Raw genomic sequence first — 13,710 nt, forward strand, 5'->3', positions numbered from 1 at the left:
CTCATAATTAGATCAATTTAAGATTATTTTGAATTTATAAAATTTGTCAAACTATTTAATTAAACCGTCAAAATCAAGTTTAGGTCAAGTTTTTGCCTATTTGCAAAATAGTTCCTAAACTTTCACATATTTATACTTTAACTCACAAACTTTACAAATAATTTCATTGGAGTCCTTATCGACTTGCCTGTCATTAATTGTATCCTTATAATTGTTATCATGTCTGTTACATGATTACTTGTCAGAATTTTCTTGAACACTACTCGATCTCTCAAACACTTGTTTAATTTCCTTGATTAACATAACTTGATAACGAGAGTTATTATAGTTTCCACAATTCAACAATTAAAGACAAGCACAAAAGCTAAAGATTTATAAAGAACATTTAAAAAATGCACAAAAACACAAAGTTGAGGGGGCAATAAACTGTGAAGTTCTAAGCAAGAATCTGATCCAAAGGCGTGGCCTTAAGTTTTGCTTTCTCCATGTCCTCCAATTGCTTTTCCTTGGCGAGCTTCTTAATCCTACCAATCTCAAGGCCCTTAATCATAGTTCTCCTGTACATTTCTGTGAAAGTGATTGGTTCCTCCATCACAGGTTTCTCTCCCTCTCTAACCTTCAAAGGGTACACTGTTGCATCTGGTGCTGGGTTTTGGAACGTTGCTATGGACAAACGGCTATAGTTCGAGTTCACCACAGCTCGGTGATCAGCACTCTTGAACCTTCCATTACTCACATACTGCATGTTTTACCCACATAAATTTAAACAAATTATGATAAGAAAATTTAAAATATTATAGAATAACAAAGTTTTCGGCCAAAACTAAAGTCTTGGTTAAACAATCACCAAGTCTTTCTCAAAACTTCTTAATAAAACAATTGCCTAAATCGTTTTCTAAGAATTGAGTCATTATTTTTACAGAAATTTTTAATTGAACCATGTGAGGACTCACGTAAGACATCATACTAAAAAAGGAATAATTATGTTGATAAAAAGAGAATTCAAGCAGTTCTTCTTCTTTTTTACTAAAATCAAATCATTTTTTTAAATTACCTTTTTAATTAGCTGCGCAATTATAAGTAAATAATTGGATGAGTGAAAGTATACATAATAATTAAAATTTCGCTATGTTTATAAAAAAGTAACTTTGATGGTCAATTACTGACCATCTCGCTATTGTTTATTATAATAAAAATACTAAATAATATAGATGTATTTTCTGGAAATAATTCATGAAAAAATAAAAAATATTATGTTTTATCAATTATTTATTTATTTTTCAATCTTATTTTTTTCTCACTTCGATTATGATTGGTTATGAAATATTGGTAATAGCTTTTACATTAAAGCTTTCAAATTCGACAGCATAACTGCAAAGTTACTAGCGTCTACCTGTTTTACTGCGTGACATTATTCAAACAACGTTATTTGATGGAAATAAAACTAGAAAAAACCAAATACGAAAAGAAAAATGCATTTTATGAGATATGAATATCATTTAGAACTGTTTTGAACTAAATTTTATTTAACTTCTATTCTTTTATATGAGGAATTAGGCCAAACACTTTTTATACGTAAGCTTTTCAAAGAAATACCTTCATATTTTTAAATAAAAAATGACTTTTATGAGAAGCTTCCAGCTTATGGTTTTTGGCATTTTTAGAAAAACATCAACTTAACATTTTTATTTCATTAATATCCTTATTTTAATTTTTATGTTATTTTCAATTTTAATGCTTACCCTAAAATCCATCCATCAGATAATTCTCTCACATCATTTCTCCCTTCCCCGGTTAAAAAAACAGATCATGATGTAAAAACGGAACGAAATGTTAGTATATAATTTTTTTTTATTTTTAATATATTAATATATAATCTAAAAAATTAATATATTAGTATATATATATGATTTAATATATTGATAAATAAGTATTTATATTTTTTTAAGAAATTTATCTTTTACTTTTTAAAAGATATATGTACTTAATAATATGAAATTACATATTTTTATTTTTATTTTAATTAAAATTAGAGTTTATACCTATTAATTTACCAAACAATTTATTTATAAGAGTTTTAGAATAACTTTTAAACTAAGAGGAGATAATTTGGAACATAGAACGAAAAACAATTTGAACCCTCCGTAATACTAATAATTTTCCTCCACTTTGTATTGAAACACATTGTATGTCAATTTATATTTTATTCTATTAAATCTTATTATATTATCTTCCCAAGTAAGTTTTTGTCAATATCTTTCTCTTTTTGTGTTAAACTCTGGATAACAAATTTTTAATCGACAAAAGAAATTAAAATATTGCAATTAAAAAATATAGTATTAATGTTGTTTTCGAAATATTCTTTCATTTTTTTAACTATTGGTACTATTTTTATCTTTGGTCAAATATCTTCATTTTCTATTTTATCTATTTTTGTATGATCACACATCCACCTTAACATCTTTGTTTTTGTTATTCTCATTTTTATGCTTGTGTTATATATATGTTGATCGATATTCAATTCCACATAATATTGCAGATTTTAGTGTCGTTCTATAAAATTTTCGTTTCCTTTTGAGCCAAAAGATATGTTGTCGTCACACCAAAAATCCTAATGTACTACCAAAAATAACTTTTATAAAAAAAATGAACATAATTTACCTGACACAAAATTTCTCGAAAGATGCAAAGAAAAAAAAAGCTGTATACTTACGTGACCATGATCTCCAAGATTGACGACAAAAGCACCCTCGACTGGCTGAACCGTTATCCACGTCTTACCATTGTCTTTTGTAGCTTGAAGTCCACCCACTTGATCTTGAAGGAGCAATGTGATGGTGCCGGGATCAGTGTGTCGCCTAAGCCCAAGTGTGAGATCTGGTTGAGGGCATTTTGGGTAGAAATTAACCAAAACCTTCTGGTCCATATCAACGCAAGCTTTCGTAAGAGCCTCTTTCTCTAAACCCATTGCCTCTGACAACACCTCCAACAACCTGCATGCCAAACTCATCAACTTCTCACTGTATTGCTTTGTCACCTCTATCCACCCTTCAGGCTTTTCTGGCCACCTTGTATAATCTCTGTTTCTAATTGGGTAAGAAAAATATGTCACAAACTCTCTCCAATCCTGCACGGTTTCTCCCTGTACGTACCAAAAGAAATAAAATTAAAAACAAATTCACTAATCCACTGTTGAGATATATAGTCTCACATTGATTAGATAGGCAATTAATATGGCCTTTATAAGACCTTGAGCACGCTTACTCTTTGAGCTAACTTTGGGGTGGTGATGGTGACCTCAAGATTCTTAACACCCACAAAGTATATCCTTAAACATTTTCCCTCAACGTATCCTTAAATGGTTTAACCTCTATTTAATGCGTTTTTTACTCGTTAATTTAAAAGTAAAATAATAATTTATGGCAAAAATATGTGTATGAAATGACCTCAAGGTTCTTAACATCCACAAAGTATATCCTTAAACATTTTCCCTCAACGTATCCTTAAATGGTTTAACCTCTATTTAATGCGTTTTTTACTCGTTAATTTAAAAGTAAAATAATAATTTATGGCAAAAATATGTGTATGAAATGTGCGTGTTCAAGTTACACATTATTCCATTAGGGCTAATTGTTTGAAATAATTAAGAAAACCATTAATCAAATGGTGTGGAAAGGGAAGTAGGGAAAAAGAGTAATTACTTGGAGATGGCTGGAGACTAAGAAGCCACCCTTTTTGCCACCGGACATGTCAAATCGAAGCTTCTCTTCTGGGGGCAAAGCGAAGAACTCTTTTCCCAAACGGGTCATTTCAGATACGAGTTTAGCGTCCACACCATGATCAACAACCTGGAAGATACCCCAATTCTCGCAAGCCTCGACGATCTTGTTGCAAATCTCTGCTCTGCGGCCATCGACCTCGTCGATTCCAGCGAGTGAAATGACTGGGATCTCGTTGCTGAACTCATTGTAAGCAACTTTTGGGCGCTCGTCTTCGTCCCTAACGAATCTAGACTGGAGGGTCTTTTCATGAGCCAGGCAAGTGAGAGTTTTTGCTGATGCCATTGTTGTATAATTTGGCTATAGAGTTTCTATGTTGTTTTTTTTTTTCTTTTTTCTATGGCTTTGTTCTCACTTCTCTGTTTTGCGTTTGCATGCTGAACGTAGGTGTATAAATAGGGCGCTAAGTTTGAAGGACAGAAAAGAGAATGGGTCATGAACTACCTTAACAATTGATAAGTGAACAGTTTGTAAATAATTTTATATTATAATTAAAAAAATATTAATATTATATCATGAATTAACTACTGCAGAAACTTAATTCTATATTAAGTAAAGATTTTATATTATATTTTTAATGGGTTTTATAAGAGCTATGCTGTAGAAAAAGTGATTGAGTAGTATAATGTTATAGAGATTCGTTTTGCGTGCCATAATTTCTTTTTCTTTTTCTTTTTTCTTTAAAAAATATGAGCCCCATAATTGTGTTTGTAGAAAAGTTTGTTGTGTCATGTTAAATGACAAACGCAAACCCCATTTTTAATACATGGAATTTATGGTTGTATTCTTGTATTTAATAATACGCGTGCTGGGTTATATTTCCATTTCTTTGATGAGGTTGTGTTAAAATAATAGGACGGCCGTGCGCGCTGAGGTATGTTTCCATTTCTGTCTTCATGATTTCCGGATGTCAACTTGTAATAATTCATTTGTAGCAAAATGTGTCTATCGATTTTCAAGTGCACTTGCTTAAGCTAAAAGGCCGGTGTGGTCCTTTTTATTTTCAAAATGCTAAACTATACTTCTGACCTACTTGCAATAGCTTCATCAAGCTTTGATGGATCTTAATTGATTGGTTCATTGACTTTTCGTACGTATTATGCACCTAGTCTCTTTGGTGCCTATTTTAAATCATAAGTAAATATTCTTTTTGTTCTTAAACAAAAAATACGGTTTTCACTTTAGTCCCTTATAAAAAAAATTAATCGATTGGTTCTTATTAAATTCAAAGTAGACTTATTTTAGTCCTTTTGAGATACTAATGTGGGTTTTTTTGAATTTGTGAGGGACCACGATTTCAACTAAATGGGTCCACTTTGAATTTGTTAGGGACCTCGAGACAAATTTTTTTTGTAAGGAACTAAAGTCGATACCGTATATTTTGTTAAGGACCAAAAATGATATTTACACTTAAATCATTATTGACTTTTTGTTTGATGTGACGTTTTGCACAAGTTAACAAACTCTTCATTAAACACCTAACTACTTTTTCTTTTTTTTGTAGTTAACCTAATTCTTTAGCACTCCTAGAATATGTTTCGTTTAGTTTTTTAAAGCTGAAAAATTAAAATTAAAAATAAACGCTTAATCAACAAAGCTAAAATTATTTGCGATTATATAAATTTTTTAGCTTTAAAATTATTTTAAAACTCAAGTTATAGATAAGATGTTTGGGGAAATAATTTATATAAATTTAATTCTAATTACAATTATCATAAAGGGTACATAATTACAAACCTTTATATTACTAATTGTTTTTCAAATAAACAAAAATAATTTTTAAGAAAATAAAAGATAATTTTTTAAAAATGGCAAATACATATTTATCAATATATTCGAAATAAAAATCAGTTTGTTTATATACTAATTGAGTTTCATAAAGATTTTACTATATTAAAATTAAATGTTTTTAGAGCCTGTTTGACACATTTTTTTAAGCTAAAAGCTTTTTTGAAGCTAAAGTTAAAAAACAAAGTTAAAATTTGTTTGATAATTTTATAAAGTTGTTCTTAGGATGTTGAAGAGGAAAGATGAAATGATTTGTTGTTAGGGTAAATGATAAAATTTATAAATAAAAATTTAGAATAAGGGTAAATATAAAAACCCAAAAAAAATAAATTGATATACATCTTAAGAAAAGCTTCGTCTAAGAGCTTTTAACTTTTTATTTTTTCTTTATTATAAAAAAAAACTTTTTTTTATTATAAGAGTTTTTGTAAAATTATGTTTGGTTAAACTTCTATTTATAAGAAAAAGATAAGCTAAAATAAGAGCTCACAAATATGATGGGTTTAGTATTTCTACACATATCGGAGTAGGTGGAGCCCACTTTTTTATATTCTCTCTTCTTCTCGGGGGGGTCCTATCCATTTTCATATATTTGCAAGAGATATTTATCTTTTGCAAGAGAATCATTAATCTCTTTTTTAATATAAGATATCTTGTTGATCAACATACTAAATTTTAATAATCTGATTGTAATTCATATCAATAACGTTTCTTATTATTTTTATATTTTTGCCAACAATTTTAAGAGATATGAGATAAAAAAGATAGACAACAAGGTTTTGCACTTAAAATCTCTACCTTAGTTACGAAATTAAGTTTGAGTAAGGTGTGAAATCTACTTATGATGGACGAAGCTCGAGCTTTTTATTGCTGGGAAAGGAGGAGGACAAGAGAAGTGTCGAGATAGAGATTTGAAAGTAATCAAGAGTTAAAATTTAAATTAAGAATATAAATAGAATAAAAATATTAAATGTTCTGAAAAGGTGGATTTTTTTTTTTATTTATAAAGTGAAAACCGGAAGCGCAATGAGCTTCTAAAAACAAATTACTTTTTTTTTTTTTGGTTAAAAGTTTACTTCTTCTTTTTTATATTTTTCCGTAAAAAAATGTTTGGCCTGATTTGTCCCTTTACAAAAGAAGATTAGCTTAAAGAAAAAGGTGGCCAAATGTGTATTTATTCTTCCCCACAATAAATTTGATTCACACGCATAACTTTTCATTACATAATGAGAATTGACTAATGAAGAATGGATTTTGACGTTTTAAATAAATCTTATTGTTGGGGCCGGACATAAATATAGAAAAAAATTCTTTAGTATATATTTATGTTTAAGTTTATGAAAGAAATTTCCAACAAAGGGGAAAATAATATTTTTTTCTCCCGTGAGTGTCTCACAAACTTTTCTATTATATATTGGATAATACTTTACCCCTAATTTTTTTTTCCTCTTTTTAAAATGGCATTCTGAACCGTTGCACAACTCTAGAGACCGGTATATTAAACCGATTCACTAACTAATGCCTCTAGCAATGAGCAATGCATGACGTCATGAGAGTGCTAGCAAGTAGCAACCTTCTGTCCTGCTCAAAATCAAAGTTTTTTCAACAAATTTTCTCTAAAAGTTTAAACTCTAATAACTAGAGTGTTTGGGTGTGGTTCATATTTTTAGATGATGATTTTTGTTGGTGGGAAGCAAAAGTTAACAAGGGGTGAAGCGAATATAGTGAAACATTACTATCAAACTAATTAAATTATTTTTTTTGTATAAGTAAGAAATAACAAGACAAATAAACTACTCACAGGCTGGGTTCAACAATAACTTACTAAACCCAACAGGAGGAAAACTATGCCAAACAATTTCCCAATCCAATGCAGAAGCATGCCCAGCCATACAATCGGCAACTTTATTTCCTTCTCTGAGAGTATGGGATAACTCCACCTTCCAAGTCCTCCCAAGAGCCTCCTTCATTCTGACTATCAAGGTATGACAAGGATGGGACTCAGGGCAACCATCCTGGGCAATCCTCAAAGCTTCCATGGAATCTGTCTCCAAAATCACCTGATGGTAACCCCTAAACCCAGCTCATTCCAATCCAATAACCATACCCCAAACCTCAGCCAACAACACATTCTCATACCCAATCTTTTTTGAGAACCCAGCAATCCATTGACCAGCATAGTCTCTAACCACACCCCCACAACTAGATGAGCCTCTTTTCTTACAGCAAGCTCCATCTGAATTGATTTTGATCCAGTTAGGAGAAGGAGGTTTCCAAAAACTTACCTATTTTCTCCTTTCAGGAAGGAGACCAGCCTTCGAAAGCAATTCATCAGCCACCAAAACATCCAGAACAAATTTCGAAGATTGATAAACCATATCAATGGGCTGTTTCCTAGAATCATTGAAAATAAAACTGTTCTTTTCCTGCCAAATTAACCAGCACATGACCCCAAAAAATCTTCTCCACTTTAAATTAGCTTTCCTCCTGCTTAGGTTCTCTTCTAACCATTCTTTAAAACCACCAGTATTTGAGAATCTAACATTTTTCCCTTTACAGCACATCCTCCAAATTTGTTGGGCCCACTCACATTGTCTGAATATATGATTACAATCCTCCATAGGATCATTGCATCTACTGCATTTGGCATCATCACAAAGATTCATTCTGTTTCTTCTATCATTAGTGAGTAACTTCCCACCAATCAATAACCAGAGAAAGGCTTTGATCCTTTGGGGTCCCTCCCAATCACAAGCTAAATACCACTTATTACAGACATTTCTAATCAGAGGGGGGGATAAAAAATCATAAGCTGATTTGACTGTAAACATACCAGTTGATGAGTGGCTCCACATAACCAGGTCAGGACCATTAGCAATAGTCGGAGGATGAACATCTTTAATAATTCTGATGATCTCTTCTTCAAGAAATTGCTCAAATTTAGAACATTGCCAGTTTTCCTCTTTATTAACACAGTCAACCACCAATCATTATTTGTCACCTTATGGAACTGGACTTACCACCCCATCAATCAGCCTTCCCACACCTGAAACCCAACTGTCCCACCAAAACCTTGCACTGCACCCATTGCCAATACATACTCTAACCCATTCTGTACACAGCTCCAATTTTTGTGAATTCCCTTCCAAGTGCTGGACCCATTCCTGTTTTCCTTCAGAACAGGCACAAGATCACTGCTCACCATATATTTGCTACGAAGGATTCTAGCCCATAAAGCATCTTTGTTAGCCATCATTCCATAACCAATTTTCATGGAGAAAACTTTATTCACAGTTTTTTGATCTCTTAATCCTAGCCCTTCTTCCTCCTTCCTCCTTGGACCTACACACATTGCTCCAACTAACCAAATGCATCTTCTTTTTTTCAGAATTTGATCCCCAAATAAACTTTCTAGTCACCTTTTCCACTTCATTACACACATTCACAAGGATGATGGTGGATTGCATTGTATAAGCAGGGAGGGCCTCCAAGACAGATTTTTCCAATGTAATTCTACCAGCCAAAGAGAGAGGAGAGTGGTTCCAAGATGACAACCTGCTGTACACCATTTCCATTACATTGATGAGAGAGATCCTAGAGGCCCTTTTATGACTCAGATTAACCCCCAGGTACTTGCCCAAGTCATTAGTAATCCCCACTCCAAGCTTTTCACCAATCTCCTTAGCTCTAGTCACACCCACATTTCTTGAAAACATGACTCTTGATTTATTTTCACTGATTTTCTGCCTTGATGCAGCAGAGAAAATTTTCAGCACCTGATTGATTATAAAAGCCTGTTCCACCGAAGCCTCTGCACATAATATGATGTCATCTGCAAAAAACAAATGGGACAAAGGAGGAGCCCTCTTATTCAGGAAAACAGGCTTCCATGCCTTAGAGTCCACAGCTAGCTGAATTAAATGGGCTAGTCTCTCAATACATACCACAAATAGGTAAGGAGATATTGGATCTCCCTGCCTAATACCCCTTTTTGGTTCAAATTCCCTAGTTAAGCTACCATTCCACAACAGGTTCAATTTGCTAGTAGACACATAGTTGCAAATAAGATCAATAAGACTGTTGCTGAAACCTATATCTACCAAGGTCTCCTTGATAAAAATCCAGCTAAGCCTATCATAGGCCTTCTCCAAATCCACTTTCATCATCATCCACCCCTTATTTCCTTTTTTCTTTCTCATAAAAAGGACCACTTCTTGAGCTATGATGATATTATCCACACTTTGTCTCCCTTTTATAAAACTACATTGAGTGGGAGCCACCAACCGAGTCATAAAACCATTAAGCCTTTCAGTTATAATCTTTGTAATAGTTTTGTAAACTACATTACAAAGACTTATAGGTCTAAAGTCCTTCATAGACTCTGGACTCTTCTTCTTAGGGATAAGGCACACTAGAGTTTTATTAACCTCCTCCACTTTCTTCGGGTCCAGGAAAATCTTAGAGATCATGCTACAAATAGAATTTCCCATTATACTCCAGTGAGAGTGGAAAAAGACTGCCTGAAGCCCATCAAGCCCTGGAGCTTTAAACTTTCCCATTTGGAAAATAGTCCTCCGGATCTCTTCATCAGTAGGAACTCTGGACATATATTCTTTCTCTTTAGTGCTAAGACCAGGAAAGAAGCCTTTCACAGGATAAGCTTCCAACTCCTCCTCATTAGCAGAAAACATATTCTCAAAGTACTTTACTGCCATATTGATTAGATCATCCTTCTCAGCTACCCAGGCTCCCTCATCATTCCTAAGAGCAATAATTCTGTTGTGTCTCCTCCTAGCCACTGTAGATGAATGAAAGTACCTAGTATTCTTGTCACCATACTTAAGCCAATTACACCTGGATCTTTGAAACCAGGCTAATTCTTCCCTCACCAGAATCTCTTGAAGTTCTCCATAACCTTTTTTTGGAGAATCTCCATACTATGGTCATACCATCCAAATTGATAACTGTCAATGCCACTGAGTCTGGCATAAATTTTATTTTTCTTTTTGATATTCTGCCTATAAACATTAAGATGCCACTTCCTAGCCTTTCTTTCAAATTTACTCCTAGCATGATTCCAATCAGGCTGGTTGCTCCAATTGTCCTTCACCACATCTTCAAAGCCTTCCACTGTCATTCAGGAAGCTAAAAATCTGAATGGTTTATCCTTATCATCCAACCTGTTGACCTGATCCTGAATTAATAGGATAAGCCTATGGTCATAATTAAAATAGGGCAGATGAGATAGGATGCTATTAGGCCAGCTTAGATTCCAAGCCTCATTCGAACAAGCCCTATCAAGTCTTTCCTGGAGTTTACCCCTCTTCCATGTAAAACCTGGACCTTTAAACCCAATGTCACAGCTAGTTAAGCATCTCTGCATATCAATGAGGCTACTCTCATTGACCTCTTTACCCCCAATCTTTTCAGAAGCATTCAATATTGAATTGAAGTCTCCTAAAACTAACCAAGGGCCAACTATCTCCTGAGCAATACTTTCCAGGCTTAACCACAAAGATTGTCTCTCCAATCTTCTTGGACTACCATACACAAAAGTGATATACTCGGACTTCATCTTTTCCAAGTAAATCACCTTAGTGTGAATAAATTGATGATGAGCATCAATAATTTCCACCTTCACCTTCTTCTCATCCCAGAGTAACCATATACCCATAGAGAACCCAACAACATATTTTTTGAAATTTCTAGAGAACCCAAGCTTCTTTATTAACATGTCCCCTCTATTACCACTAATTTTAGTTTCCAACAAAGCCAAAATACTAAAATTAAACCTATACCTCATGTCTCTGACTAAGGCAGGGAATTCCTTTTCCCCCACCCCTTTACAATTCCAAGAGCAAATAAACATAACTTTATTTACAGAGGGGAACTACAACAACCATTTAATGGTAATTCAGACTCCTAGCACCCCTAAGGGTGTTAGAATTTAGCTCACGCACCTGTTCCTTCAGGCCCATAATGACCTCATTTGACACAGCAGTCAGCACCACTCCTTTCCCCTTGATCTTGACTTGATTAGATTCATCCACTGGACTGCCACTTCCCACTGACAAGTCTTTAATTTTGCTTCTCTGTTTGCTCCCTGAGTCAGGACCACCCACCAACGCATTAGGAGGTAGATTCTCCATTTCACCCTTTTTATGACCATAAGGCACACCTTTACTATTTTTCACTCCACTACTTATATTTTTACCCCTGCTCTCCTTAAGGACACCTTTCTTCTGTCTGCCAGAATCCAACCTATTAACCTTTAGAGAATGGCAAGGACTAGAGATTTCAGGAATGCCTCCTTTAACAGCTATATTTCCCTCTTTAATCTCAGCCTCCCTACTAGACTCATCAATAGGTTTCTTGGCCATGTTAGCCTCTTCCTTGATATCTGCCATAGTAACATTCGGGACACTAGTACTAGCCTCTTCCATAGTGGTATCCACTTTTCCAGTAACTTGTTTCACCTTGTCAACTCCAGCACACTCTTCCACACCAACCACCTTTTTCATTGGCACAGCTTTGGCTTTACCCCCTATCTTTATTCTCTGAATAACCATCCAGCTACCGAAAGCTTCCTCCTTCTTGCCTTTCTCCCTAGCAATTTCAACTGCTTTACCTTCCATAGGTCTCTGGCTTCCTGAATCAGCCCCCATTTGCTTACCCTGATCCCTAAGCTGGTTGTCCACACACTGGTCTTTCCTGTGCCCATATATGCCACACCTAAAGAATATTAAATGCAAGCCTTCATAACCCACTTGATATACTTTCTCCCTAATTTTGAACTTCGACAAGAAGCTTCTTCTCAGATCCACCTCCACACAGATTCGAGCAAATTTTGCTCTCTCTGTAATGACATCATCACCTAGCTCAGTTCTGCGAAGGAAATTTTTATCAACTATAAGAGTCCTTCCAAACAGGTTACCAATCTTCCATAGGTAGTGAGCAGTATAGAACTCAATAGGGAGCCCAGGTACCCTAATTCATACCGCCAGTTTCTTAAACCCCTCATCATAAGGGTCAAAAAATGGACGCCATCTCTGGACCACAACATAGTGATCAGCCACGATCCAAGGTCCTTCCTGCAGCACATGCAGATAATCTCCCTCATCCTGGAATCTTAGAATTAGATGGCCATTATCCAGATCAATCAACTCATAAGTTGATACCAGATTCCATAACCTCTGTAGCCTAGCCATTAGGAACCGAGCCCCAATCCTTTTCCCCAATAACTTGATAATTAGGGCCTTCCTCCATTGACGACAGTCTTCCTTACGTTGGCTTTTAGAAAATTGGAGTGATGGACATAGTGGATCATCCTCAGCACCTTGGATCGGATCCTTCTCACCTCCATCTTCCTCTTCTTCCCTACGTTGGATCTCTTTCCAATCGTCTTCCTCACTCTCTGATATATTACCTCCACCATTTAACCTGATTAACTTGTCTCTGTAAGAGACAAACTTCTTCCCAGGAATCTCTTGCATGAACACCACCTTCTCCGGAACGGAAGATTTGGAGCCTTCACTTTCACCAGCTTCCTACTTTTCTAACATTTCATCATCCATGTTCTCATCAGCCATAGTCTCACCTTTAGGCTTCTTCATACTTCTCAGGATCGAGTCTTCCTCCTCCACCGTTCGCTCATGCGCTCCACGTATGCCATCCTCCTCCGATTCCATCTCAGATCTCCTTTCTCTCTATCTCTTGGCTTCAAACTAATTAAATTATTGTCTTTATTCTTTCTTTTCTTTTCTTCTTTTATTTTGTGATTGTGTATGTAATTATTGGAGCCAATATAAAATAGATACTAGCATGTCTCAGAAACTCCACATCCTATTCGAGTTTTTATATTTATTTTTATTTTCATATATAATTAATGACACTAATAGTATTTGAATCAATTATCTCATTAATTACTTAAGTCCCTCGTCAGTAACTCATCCCTAATAACTTATAGTATTTGAGTTCTAGATTCATCCATGTATTAGGGCAGAACAAATAGTACGGTAAAGGTGGTTTGACAACCATAATACTATTTTGACCCTCATAAAATCATCATCTATTTCTTCAAAGGATGTTCGAAGTATGCCAGATGCTAGACCAGTGCAACCAACAACGTAGTTTCAAATGATGA

The 13,710-nt window shown here is 34.5% G+C and overlaps 3 protein-coding genes across 3 annotated transcripts; all 3 read right to left on the bottom strand.

The window, feature by feature from the left end:
* Positions 1–436: 436 nt before the first annotated feature.
* LOC133293892 (naringenin,2-oxoglutarate 3-dioxygenase-like) lies at positions 437–4,064 on the bottom strand. The gene is made up of 3 exons (XM_061492543.1): positions 3,702–4,064; positions 2,714–3,142; positions 437–739 (listed from the first exon to the last, which is right to left on the bottom strand). The coding sequence occupies exons 1-3, from the start codon at positions 4,062–4,064 to the stop codon at positions 437–439; spliced, it is 1,095 nt and encodes a 364-aa protein (XP_061348527.1).
* Positions 4,065–7,360: 3,296 nt separating this feature from the next.
* On the bottom strand, positions 7,361–10,704 carry LOC133294051 (uncharacterized). Its single transcript, XM_061492731.1, has 6 exons — positions 10,594–10,704; positions 9,004–10,504; positions 8,614–8,909; positions 8,401–8,527; positions 7,682–7,803; positions 7,361–7,627 (listed from the first exon to the last, which is right to left on the bottom strand). Exons 1-6 carry the CDS (start codon positions 10,702–10,704, stop codon positions 7,361–7,363), a joined length of 2,424 nt encoding a protein of 807 aa, XP_061348715.1.
* On the bottom strand, positions 10,705–13,255 carry LOC133294125 (uncharacterized). Its single transcript, XM_061492804.1, has 4 exons — positions 13,128–13,255; positions 12,566–13,022; positions 11,528–12,505; positions 10,705–11,457 (listed from the first exon to the last, which is right to left on the bottom strand). The coding sequence occupies exons 1-4, from the start codon at positions 13,253–13,255 to the stop codon at positions 10,705–10,707; spliced, it is 2,316 nt and encodes a 771-aa protein (XP_061348788.1).
* Between the last annotated feature and the right edge of the window lie 455 nt (positions 13,256–13,710).

The sequence above is a fragment of the Gastrolobium bilobum genome, unplaced genomic scaffold (genome assembly GCF_033153095.1).
Source record: "Gastrolobium bilobum isolate Gb01-03AN ecotype WA unplaced genomic scaffold, APGP_CSIRO_Gbil_v1 utg29265, whole genome shotgun sequence".
In the NCBI taxonomy this organism is placed as follows: Eukaryota; Viridiplantae; Streptophyta; class Magnoliopsida; order Fabales; family Fabaceae; genus Gastrolobium; species Gastrolobium bilobum.